The sequence below is a fragment of the Oratosquilla oratoria genome, chromosome 34 (assembly GCF_046742065.1).
Source record: "Oratosquilla oratoria isolate Oo_2021 chromosome 34, ASM4674206v1, whole genome shotgun sequence".
In the NCBI taxonomy this organism is placed as follows: Eukaryota; Metazoa; Arthropoda; class Malacostraca; order Stomatopoda; family Squillidae; genus Oratosquilla; species Oratosquilla oratoria.
Window position 1 is genome coordinate 16216842 of NC_134810.1, and position 12500 is coordinate 16229341.

The window sequence follows — 12500 nt, forward strand, 5'->3', positions numbered from 1 at the left end:
AACGGCGCTGGAGGGGCTGGGGCGAGGGGGATGGGTAGGAGGCAAATCATAATTCTGAAACAGCAATTAGAGAAAGAGAGATGGGAAGGAGAGAAGAGAGAGGTGAGAGGAGAAAGAGGAGAGGAAAGAGAGGAGAGAAAAAAGAGAGAGAGATAGAAGGAAAGAAAGAGAGACATTGAGAAAGTGAGAGAAAGAGAGAGATAAAATGAGAGAGAGAGAGAGAGAGAAAGAGAGAGGGGGAGAGAGGGAGGGAGGGAGAGAGGGAGGAGAGAGGAGAGAAAAAGAGAGAGAGGGAGAAAGAGAGAGACAGACAGACAGACAGAGAGAGAGGGGTAGATTGAGGGAGAGAGAGAAAGAGAGAGACAGACAGATAGACAGAGAGAAAGAGAAACAGACAGACAGAGACAGACAGACAGAAAGACAGACAGATAGAAAAAGAGGGAGAGAGAGAGAGAGGGAGAGAGAAAGAAAGTGAGAGAGAGAGAGAAAGGGAGGGAGAGAGAGAGAGGGGGGGAGTGAGAGAGAAAGAGAGGGAGGGAGAGAGAAAGAGAGGGAGGGAGAGAGAAATGGAGCGAGGGAGAAAGAAAGAGCGGAAGGAGGGAAAGAGAAAGGGAGAGAGAGAGAGAGATAAAGGGAGAGAGATAAAGGGAGAGAGAGATAAAAGAAGAGAGAGAGATAAAGGGAGGAAGAGAGAGTGGGATGAGAGAGAGAGGACAGTTGGCCTCGTACATAGTTGAAATTCACAGATAAATGTTGACTTAACGATATTTTTTTCTTTCTGCTGATTCTCGAGTTCGACTCCCGGCCGGCCGGCCGGCGGGTCATTTGATGTTATAATTGCTAATCAAATTTCGATTGATTTCCATGTTTGCTCCCGCCACCGCTGCCCCACATACATACATACATACACTGACGGGTTATTACCTCAACCATTTAATGGAGACAACCGCCGCGCCGTGCCGCCACGGACGGCTCCCCTCCCTCCCTCTCCTTCCTTTCTCTTCGCTCCCCTTCCCTCCCCTTCCCTCCCCTTCCCTCCCCTTCCCTCCCCTTCCCTCCCCTTCCCTCCCCTTCCCTCCCCTTCCCTCCTCTTCCCTCCCCTTCCCTACCCTCCCCTCCTCTTCCCTCCCCTCCCCTCCCCTCCCCTCCCCTTCCCTTCCCTCCCCTCCCCTTCCCTCCCCTCCCCTCCCCTTCCCTTCCCTCCCCTCCCCTTCCCTCCCCTTCCCTCCCCTTCCCTCCCCTTCCCTCACCTTTCCTCCCCTTCCCTCCCCTTCCCTCCCCTTCCCTCCCCTTCCCTCCCCTTCCCTCTCCTTCCCTCTCCTTCCCTCTCCTTCCCTCTCCTTCCCTCCCCTTCTTTCCCCTGCCTTCTCCTCCCATCTCCTTCCATTCTCTTCTCTCCCCTTTTCTCCACTTCCCTCTCCTTTCCTTCTTTTCCCTCCCCATTCCTTCCCTTTCCCTCCCCTCCCCTCCTCTTCCCTCTTCTTCCATCTCCTTCCCTCCCCTCCTCTTCCCTCCCCTTCCCTCCCCTTCCCTCTCCTTCCATCTCCTTCCCTCCCCTTCCCTCTCCTTCCATCTCCTTCCTGTCCTTTCCCTCCCTTTCCCTCCCTTTCCCACCCCTTCCCTCCTCTTTCCCTCCAATTTCCTCCCATTCCTTCCCTTTCCCTCCCATCCCTTCCTCTTCTCTCCTCTTCCCTCCCCTCCCCTTCTCTTCCATCTCCTTCCCTTCCCTATCCTTCCCTTCACTCCTTTTCCGTCCCCTTCCCTTCCCTCCCTTTCCCTTCCCTCCCCTTCCCTTCCCTTCCTTTCCTTCCCTTTTCCTCCGTTTTCCTCCCCTCTCCTTTCCCTTCCCTTTCCTTCCCTTTCCTCCCCTCCACTTTCCTTCCCTTCCCTCCCCTCCCCTTTCCCTCCCCTTTCCTCCCCTTTTCTCCCATTCCCTTCATTTCCCTCTCCTTCCCTCCCCTTTCCTTCCTCTTCCCTCCCGTTTCCTTTCCTTCCCTCTCATTCCCTCTACATCCTTCCCCTTGCCTCCCCTTCCCTCCCCTTTGCCTCCTCTTTCCCTCACATTGCCTCCGCTTCCCTCCGCTTCCCTCTCCGTTCCTCCCCTTCCTTCCCTTCCCCTTCCGCGCCATGCGAGAGACTATTTTGGTCAACCCTATGAGTTCCTTTCATCAAAAACTGTTCTGATCTCCTTCAGCTGATGAATCAAAGTCTCCCCCCCCACCCCAACCAACACCACCCTACTCCAGAAGGTCATCTCAAGGACAAATAAAATCACCTGGCGGGCTGTAGCCAGAACAAAGTCTTTGGGGGTCTAACGGGGTTCTGAAGAATTCTTTGAGAACGCTCTGGAGACAATCAGGAAGAAAAAAATAAAGAATAAAAGATATGACGCAGCTCGATCCGGTTCATCAACTTTTAACCCTCGGATTCCGATAGCGGGCGGAAAGTCCCTAAGATGAATACAGATGCCTGGTATCCGACAAGAAATATATAAAATGTGGTACACGGATGGGTTGGATTCATGGGGGACGTGGAAGGGTGGGCAGCAGATGGGAATCTTTCTGTGACTGTCGGAATACATGTTTTACATCTCAGACTGAGGCAGTCGCTGTTATATATATTCTCTGGGTAACATTCATCGTTGAGCGGTTAGTAAAGTTAGTTAGTGAAGATATGGTGGCATTCAGGAGTCCAAAATTCCCTCGCACACCTTTGATGCGGAAAGTCTGAATCTATATTAGATGCAGTCAGTTGATTTTGTTTATCTTAAGGTTTATTTTCAACTCGATTAAACCTATTCGCACCAGGTAACTTTTCTATGTTATTTAAGCATTCTCTTTAAGATGCCGTCAGACGATTTCTCTCGATTATAGGAAACACCCCACGGAGTGCAACCTAAGAGATACAAACATTATAATCAACTATATCAGTTGATGTTTCTCAGCACAGGTAAGCCACAGCCGAGCAACGTTGCCTGTTTGGTCAACCAAGCAACGCTTGCATGTTTGGTCAGTCATGCACAATTGCCCGTTTGGTCAGTCATGCACCAGTGCTTGTTTGGTCAATGGACTATATATCCACGACAAAACTGAGAAGCTGCTTCACACCGAGCCGATTCTCGTCAACTGTTTTGAGTTCGTTTGAGTAGAAACGATATCTTTTGTTTTTCGAATCTACAAATGTCAAAGTCCTTTAGCGTTTTATATAGAGAAGGTACGAATATATGACGAGCTAAGAGAAACTAAGTCTATATGAATGCTAAACGCATTATTAAAATGCTCTTAGGGAAGTGTAGAATACTGTGAGTGAAGTCTTCTTCTAGCAATTCAAATTCATATTTGACGAGAATCGGCAGTGTGAAGAGGATGTCATATCATGAGACACAGATCTGATGATACTTTGACTAAACAAGCACGGTCAATTTTGGTTTGTCGAGTCTTCAGTTGTCACAATGAAACAAAAGGGTCAGAACTGCAGAGTATGCACCAACAACTTTTTAGTCAAACCGACGAAAAAGTTGCCGCACGTTTGATACTACGTATGATGAAGCTTATTGCAAGTCAGAGTAGAACTCAAGAATGGTCTGGCCTGAGACCTTGCAAACAACTTTTTAGTTGGCCTTCTTTTTTAATCATGCGAATATCAAGTGCGTGCTTGGCTTCAAGAGACCAAAGAAGACATACGGCTGTCAGCGTAAGTTGATCCTATCAGTCACGACTCGCAAGCCGTGCACAGATCAAAACACGGGTCCACCGCATGACCAGACCAGACCCTGAAGGACTCCACCATTTATTTTCTTTTTTCCTCCCTGAAGCCCTTCACTTCCGGGTGGTTGGGGTGTAACGGAGATGAATGAAATAGCTTGAAGGCAGCCATAACAAGAAGCAAAATACAGCGGAATGAGAAAAAATCAACTTAAGACTCTATATCCCCCTCTGAAATATTTTAATAAAAAAACACTATATATTTACCAGGAGCTTCCCTTCCTTATGAGGGAGGTAGCTAAGTCAAAGGCACCCACCTACTCCCATCCAATTCAATCCCATCCACCACCCTTCCCCCCATCTCATCTTAGCTCCTCATGGATGATGGGTCATCTCTGTATCCCGCCCACTGCTCTGGGTCAGAAGCAATGTAGCCAGACATAATGCACCCACAACAAGGTCGCTTCACTTAATCGGCGACCCCCCCCCCTCTCCGTCCCCTCATGTAGAAAAGGAGAGGGGGGGAAATCCCTTCGGGCGGCGTCAAAATATCATTCACACATAAACACCCCCTACTCCCCATCCCCTGCCCTTCCCTTCCTTACATAACCATATAATCTATACACAGTCACTCTCCACTCATCCCTATCTCCTGCCACTCCCATCCTTGCTCAACAGCCATTCGCCTCGTTCTCAACGCCTCCCTTTACCCCATCCATCCATCTCATCCTCGGTCGTCCCCTCAAGTTCACTTCCTCCACCTCTGCCTTCCACACCTCTTTTACTAATTTCTCATCCTTCATTCTTTCAATGTGTCCAAACCATCCCAATACTCTTTCATCAGCTCTGTCTACCATCTCCTTTTCTACTCCCACTCTCCTCCTCACCTCTTCCTTTCTGCCTTTCTTAAATTCCAAGTCCCTACCCTATATCGGCACAATTACCCTTTCATCCAACCTCTTTGCATCCATTCCCAGGTACCTATTTCTCATTACAATTTTAATCCCCCAAACCACTTACTTGCTTCTCTCAATCTAAAATTTACCTCTGCCTCCACTCCTCCCTTTCCTGCCACGTGTGACCCCAAATATCTAAAGCTATACACTTCCTCCAGCCTCTCTCCTTTTAGATTTACTTCCAACTCGCTGCCATCCTCTGCCCTTGTACATCTCATCACTTTACTTTTACCCAAATTTATCTTCAACTTTCTCCTATCGCATACCTTCCCAAATTCCATCAATACACTGTGGAGTTAATCAGCAGATGAATCCATTTGGTTCTTACTTAGAGCAGGTATCCATGTTTCTAGTCTACATCAGCCACCTCTACTTGCTGACTTTGGACTCCTCTGATGTACTCAAGCCATAAGGATAAGCCATAAGCCTGACTTGACTACGTCATATGGCTGCCAGCACACTCGTGTACTGTACATGGGTGACCTAAGAAACCACAGGACTGCGGCCACGCACGTGTGAGTGACATGACTCATTCTCCCAACAGTTTCTACATTTTTTTTTTTCTTTTTTAGCTTTGGTTTAACACTTGCTTGCTCTTGCCCCTAGTGTTGCTCTTACCTTGGCTCTTAATCTTATTCTTACTCTTACTCCTCTCACTCTTGTGTTTTATTGACCTCAAGGACCCAGCTGTCCTTCCTGGATGGGGCTTGTTCACTTGTCCCAGTTTCTTCTCACTACTCACGGTCTTCTGTCACAGCCATTCCTATTACATCTACAAATTGGTAACAGTAGAATGATATTGGGATGAGACGCCTTTGTCCGAACGTCCACGCGCCCGCATCGTTACCAAATTACCAGTTTGGTGAAAATGGAGTATGAAAGGTGGCTGAACAAATGGAAGGACTTCCATGGAGTCCACCTGGACATGAATTATGGTTAAGTGGCACAGCGCACGCATGTACCTGCATACAATTAAAATAAACCTATTAGTCATATCTAAGGTATCTCTTTTTCAGTATTAATGATAATAACAATACAGTAATTAGTAATAATAATGATAGTATAATGATAATTTAACAATAATATTAAAAGTAATAATAATAATAATAATAATAATGACAATAGAACTAGTAATAAGTGATAATGACAAGTGATGATAATAATGAGTGATAATAATAATGACAATAATGACGATAATTAGTCGGTTAATTGTAGTAGTAATGGTAACAATTGTAAGAATAGTATTATTGACGATATTTAATAATAATAACAATAAAATGTAAAAAAAAAAAATATGATGATTGTTGCCTTCAGTTTCAATGATCGGAGACCCTCAACACCACAGTAACCAACAACGATCTCCAAACCCTCCAATTGGAGTGTTGTATTAGTGTGGATCGGTTTGTCACCACTCGGTAGCTGAGGAGCCTACGCCAGGAGACGCCGAGTAGCTGCGGCCAAAGCCGTCACCTTTGCCCTACGATGCGCTTCGGAGACTGTTGGGGCAGGTAACAGTCACCGCTGGGAACAGGAGAGGAGTGCGGGATTCGACCCCACAACTAAGCGAATGCGAGACCAGAACGCTTCTGATAACGCCACTAGCGCACTTGGTAGAAGGAAGAGAATGGGATCAGTCACCGGTTGTCGGCTCTTCTTGTTTGAAAAAGTGGAGGAAAGACAGTCGGGGTAGACAGAAAGAGGTCCTCCTGGTCGCAGCTCACATATCGAGTGACTGATAGAAGCGAAGGTGTCGGTGACATCAGTAGACGATAAGCGGCGGGGAGAGGATTATCCCCGACGTCTGCCACGTAGTACTATCACGTGCAGAGGCTTCCGTCCTTGGTCACGTCTTCCGGAAGGATAATCAGTAACCACGTGGTCACTTTCTCTCTCTCTCTCTCTCTCTCTCTCTCTCTCTCTCTCTCTCTCTCTCTCTCTCTCTCTCTCTCTCTCTCTCTCATATCTTCTGTTCTGTTTTATCTTTTGTTCTGTTTTTATTTCTTTTTCTCTTTTTTCTTATATTTTCCTCTTTCTTTTTCATATTGTTTCATCTTTATTCCTCTTTTCTCCCTTTTTTTTCTCTTTTTTTTTTCTTTTGTCGCCTTACCCTTGCTTTTTCACCCTTGTGAAAAAACATGAATGTTCTGAGAAACAAACAAATAAATCAGCTATTTCCTTGCTCTGTCATCTTTTAAACATATAGTTTTTGCTGACATAAAACGAAAAAATTCGCACACACTAATCACCAATTTACGCAATCGACCTCAAACCAACCCGGATTAAGCTACCGTAGCAAAGGACTACATAGACTGCATCGTGCCCCTCGTGGAATAGTCCGTTCTTCCATTGAGCCATTAAGCCCTTTTAACAAGCCGATAACATCTAATGAGGCTTTTATTCTGGTTAACGCCAGGTGGTTTTTATCCAGTTCATAGACGATCACCGGACTGAAGAGATCTTTCACAGTTCAAAGAAATCACCTCCCGACACCAAAACAGGTAATTTGCGAACACCTAAATCTGATATATGTATTTAAATGTATATATTTATATATATACATGTATGTATGTATATAATTATATATATATATATATATATATATATATATACATACAAGCAGCGGCTTCGCCGCACCTGGCTACGCCAGGTTGCTTGGCCTGCGGCGTTTGCTCGCTTCGCTCGCATATATGCGTCGGGGGCCCCCAGAGCATCGGCGGGGGCCCCCAGAGGATCAGCGGGGGCTCCCAGAGGAGCCGCGGGGCCCCTAGAGGAGGCGTGGTGACGTCACGGCAAGGCAGACGACTGATTGGCCGAGAACGATGAGGATTGAGAGGCGTTGCCGTGACGTCACCACTCTCGGCCAATCAGTCGTCTCCGTTGCCGTGACATCACTCTCGGTCAATCAGTTGTCCCCGTTGCCGTGACGTCACGCCGGCCACGGCTTCGCCGTGGGTGCTTGGCCTTACGGGGGTGTTGCCTTTTGGTAATGGGTTCGCCCACCAAAGGCAAAAAAATCGATTGATTTCTCTGTTTTATTGAGTCTTTATTTTTGTATGTTATTATATATATATATATATATATATATATATATATATATATATATATATATACATATATATATATATATATATATATATATATATATATATATTATATATATATATATACATATATATATATATATATATAAGCACCTGGCTTCGCCAGCCACGGCGAAACACTGTCTTCAATTTCTCCATCAAAAAATTCAAGACTGTCAAACATTTCATCGGAATATTGAAAATCTTTGTTGTTTCGTAGAGAATCATTGAACTTAATCACCTTTCGATGAAATTCCCGCACAGATTCCTTAACACAAAAAAAAATTGACAGCCTGGTATAAGCTTGGAAAAGTTTGGGCATGTTCATTCCGTAGTCGGCAACTCGAACTCTTATCATTTTGTAAAGCGGCTTTTGAAATTTTGCGAGTACCTGTAACCCACTTCCAAAAATGTCTTTGACGCTTCTTTTTGTCGGCTTCGGTTTCTAAAGGCATTGTTCCTGGTGATCTAATCGTAAGATTTGTTGCCCTCCTTTTTTAATGGTTAAAACTTTTATTACACACGTGTCCCTTTTTGCCGGTTCAGTGGGAGACATACACCCGGATTCATTAAAAGACAGCCGGGAGTAAATTTTTTTTAGTTATTCTTATATATATATATATATATATATATATATATATATATATATATATATATATATATACTAGTCTAAGCTTCAGCCTTGGCTCGAAAAGAGTCTGACCCCCCCACCGTCTTGTAGCTTTGGCCTAAAGGGTTTCAACACTTCCTAGTGGTTGGCTTTTCAATGTATTTCTCTTGACTACCGACCGGGGACTTTATTCAGCTGAGGGGATATTCCCCTTCTGATTTGTAGAGGAAAGGGTGGCCTTAGAAAACTGGTGCTAGTGACCCTTGGTGAGGACCGTTTTTCGTAGGAAGTGGAAGCGGTCCAGAGATGGTTTAGTAACGTTCAGTGGAGAGGTTCGATGAGTTGATGGCAATATTGATGAAGACAGTGAATTGCTCTGGTTCATGTTGATTTACTGGTGCTTGTTCTCCTGACGGCGGAGCTGATGCCAGTTGGAGTCTCGCTCCAATTGGTCGATGGCCGGAAGTCGCTTCAGTAGCGACAACGAGGATAAGCCCTCGAGTTTGTTCCAGAACTCTTGTCTGAAAATCTTCTTTCTCCTGTGGACCCAGAGGACGTAATTTTTGTCGATGGTGAGGGCTCTACTTCAGGGGGGTCCTGCCGTCAGCATACTGAAGAGAACGACACCGCATGCCCACACGTCGACGGGAGGGCCCCTGTAACTCCTGCCCGTGAAGATCTCGGCGGCCATGTAGTGCTGGGTGCCCACGAACCCCCACTGGGGGACCTCGACACCCCTCCACACGAAGATACTGCAGAGTCCCAGGTCGGCGATCTTGAGGACTTCGTCTTCGGTGAGGAGTAGGTTGTCTGGCTTTATGTCCCTGTGGACAACGCCCCTCGAGTAGAGGAAGTCGACGCCCTCCCTCAGCTGTTTGAAGTATCGGAGGGCGTCCTCTTCGGCCAAGGCTCCCTTCAAGTCCCCGAAGGAGCCACCGCTGGCGTACTCGAGGTACATGAAGAGCGTCTGTCCGAACTTCCTCCAGAAGAACAGCCGGATGACGTTCTTGTTGTCCAGCTGACTGTGGATGATGGACTCGATGAGTTCCTTGGAGGAGGAGGTGGTGGACTTCCACTTGACCTCCTTTGCAGCCAGAAACTCCTCTGTCTTAACGTTCTTCAGGAGTCTGACGTATCCGAAGGAACCTACTCCGAGGAACTTGACGTCTTCTTATTGCTTCTTGCAACTTTTATGAGCTTGTGTTTTTTCTCTGTTCCTCTCGAGAAGCTCACGTGAAGGGATGATCGTCACGGGACTGAATGTAGCCGTTGGGGTAGTGGCAATCTTTGTTGACCCTGGACTTTCATTTTCGTTTTGGGGTTCGATTCGCCCTTTTCCCGAAGTGTTTTTTGTCCTCTTGATAGTCTCTTTGGTGGTGCTCCAAATATCTTCGCTAGTAGTTTCTCGTCGCCAACAGCAGAAAAACAATCTGAAGAAGAACATCGCTGAAAATCTCCTGACAAAATACCATCTCCGGCTGGTTTATCGTAAGTGAACCCTTCTCAGGCAACGTCATATGAAATTAGCTCGGAAAAATCTTGCTTACACTGCAATATGTTGTTTCCGTTTCCCACTGTTGCAGTCACATGTATTTCTTTCCGAACTTTGTGTATGTGTGTGTTCATATATATATATATATATATATATATATATATATATATACATATATATATACATATATATATATACATACATATATATATATATATATATATATATATATATATATACACACACTAGCCAAATTACCCGCGCGTTGCTGCGAGCAAATGATGATCAATCTAATTTTGATCAAATTTGTGGAGAAAAGTTACACGTATCAATATAACTCAATGGAAAAGGTAACAAAAATAACATATTAAGAAAGCAAGAGAAAAAAAAACAATTTGAGGAGGGAAACGCCCTTTGGAAATAAAATATACTTATCCAAGTAGCCTGGGTTTTGGGGGGAGTTCGTGAACAAACAGACAGACAGACAGAGGCTACTACTTTATTATAGTAGATACAAATGATAGTTATCCAAGTACCTTGGGTTATAAGGTTTCAGAATATATATGGTTTCGGGGTCTATCTCCAAAACCCTAGGAGTTCGTGAACAGACAGACAGAGGCTACTACTTTATTATAGTATATATATATATATATATATATATACATATATATATATATATATATATATACATATACTTTTTTGTATTAGTACAATCTTGTTTGCAAAAATAATTGCATTATGATGGAGGTATCATGTATGAGAATGTATCAAATATCTAACAACAAAGATGATATATACAAAGTCTCGTTGTATTAATGGCATCCGTTCATTGTGGTGATGACTCTTCAATGAATAAAGTCGTTTGATGACAGCCAGAGTAAAGCTCATAAAGGGCGCCCATGTCACGAAGGGATTCGTCGAGATTGTCGCTACCCCCTTCACTTCGGCGACATCCCTTCAGCTGAATAAAGTCGCCCAGGGTCGTGACTGGCGTGGGAAAAACGAAGATCGCGTTATTGTTGTTGTTTTTCAAGGGTATCTCTCTGTCCCTCTGCGAGAACAAAAATAACACAACATAACAAAAGAGAGAACAAAGGTAGGCTTCGTTTGGGTTAAAAATTGTTGCATCGAGAACACAGAAAACAGACACCACCACACTATCCATCTCCCTTCCACTCACTCCCTCCCTCCCTCCCTCCCTCCCTCCCTCCTTCCCTCCTCCTTCCCTCCTCCCTCCCTCCTCCCTCCCTCCTCCCTCCCTTCTCCCCCCTCCCCCCTCCTTTGGACACGATGAACAAAAAATATTCCGCCGCAGACCATTAGGACAGGGAAGAGTTCGAAAACATACCAGAAAGGATCCCAGCGATCTGGGAAAGATCTAAAGCGTCGTTTCACTTAGTAACAAACACTCTTCGGCCATACAGAGGCGCTAGGTTGTCCAAACGGATCGAAGCAATGGTAAACCACAGTTCATAACAAGCAACCCATCTTTGGCTGAAGAGTGAGAGAGGCCGAGTCGACAAGAATTTAAAGTGATGAACGGGTTCTCGAAGAGGAACTTCGGGGTTGAGGACAGAAACCAGAGAGAACGAGAAACAGACCCGAAGGAAAGAACGAAGGACTGAAAGAACTCAAAGACAAGAGGAATAGGAGCCGAGCGGAGGAAAAGCAACATCGAATCGGAGCAAGGACAGATCTGGTGACAAAGAAGGAAGGACGAGTTGACAACGGGAAAATGAAGCGTTTGAAGATGAAAAAAAAATACGAAACGAAAGTGAGACGATTTCAACAACAGAAGAGAACGAAGACCCAAACATCCCTTCGTTGCCGACGTCGACTTTATATGTTTTATTCTGACTGCCGATGGGCGAGTTTATTCAGATGAAGGAAATCAATAAAAGGCAAAGGACTGAAGGAAAGCATGAGATATTTCATTTTATTTTATTATTTATCTATTCATTCAGTTTATCTATGTACTTATTCATGCTATTTATGTATGTAATTATTTATTTATATTGTTGTTTTTGTTTTATTCTTGTTTTTCTTGGATCTTGCCAGGCGACTGTATTCTGCCATTGGGTTGCTCCATGTTTATTAAAGAGTTCCTACATCAATCTAACCCTACATTTTTATCTATTTTTAGGTCTATCGCGAGGCGATTGTATTAAGCTTTGAGATTCCTTCTACTCGATGAAAAAGGTTAAATAAGCTTTGATGCAAAAGGTCTGAGACATGAAGGAACAATGACTGCGGAAAACGAAGATACGACCGAACTGCCAACATAACTTCATTCTGCTCAATGTCAGGCGATTCTGCAGAAATGACCATAGGGCACGTGGGGGACAATATTACGGGGGATTTTCTTTGGCTAGACAGAGCCATCTAGTGGCAATTAAAGTTATTATGAAGGAACTTAGTCACAGGGAGTGACTATCGGGATTGGTCTGAAGAATCTTCATGGTAACAGTGACAACATTGCCAATGTTGTTGTTATTGATAACCGTGTTATTGATAACCATGTTTTCAATAACAACCAAAATTTATCAAATGGTTTTTTTTCTAGGATATATAGTACCAACTTTACGTGGGTCAAGACTGATTATGTTGTTCAGATCTTGTTACCATATATTTTGACATGTACGGGTTGAACGCATCGAT

General features: G+C 44.6%; 1 protein-coding gene across 1 annotated transcript; it reads right to left on the minus strand.

Annotated features, from left to right (window-relative positions):
- Positions 1-8741: 8741 nt before the first annotated feature.
- LOC143018348 (serine/threonine-protein kinase Chk1-like) lies at positions 8742-12361 on the minus strand. Its single transcript, XM_076173708.1, has 3 exons — positions 12274-12361; positions 8989-9496; positions 8742-8889 (listed from the first exon to the last, which is right to left on the minus strand). The coding sequence occupies exons 1-3, from the start codon at positions 12359-12361 to the stop codon at positions 8742-8744; spliced, it is 744 nt and encodes a 247-aa protein (XP_076029823.1).
- Positions 12362-12500: the final 139 nt, after the last annotated feature.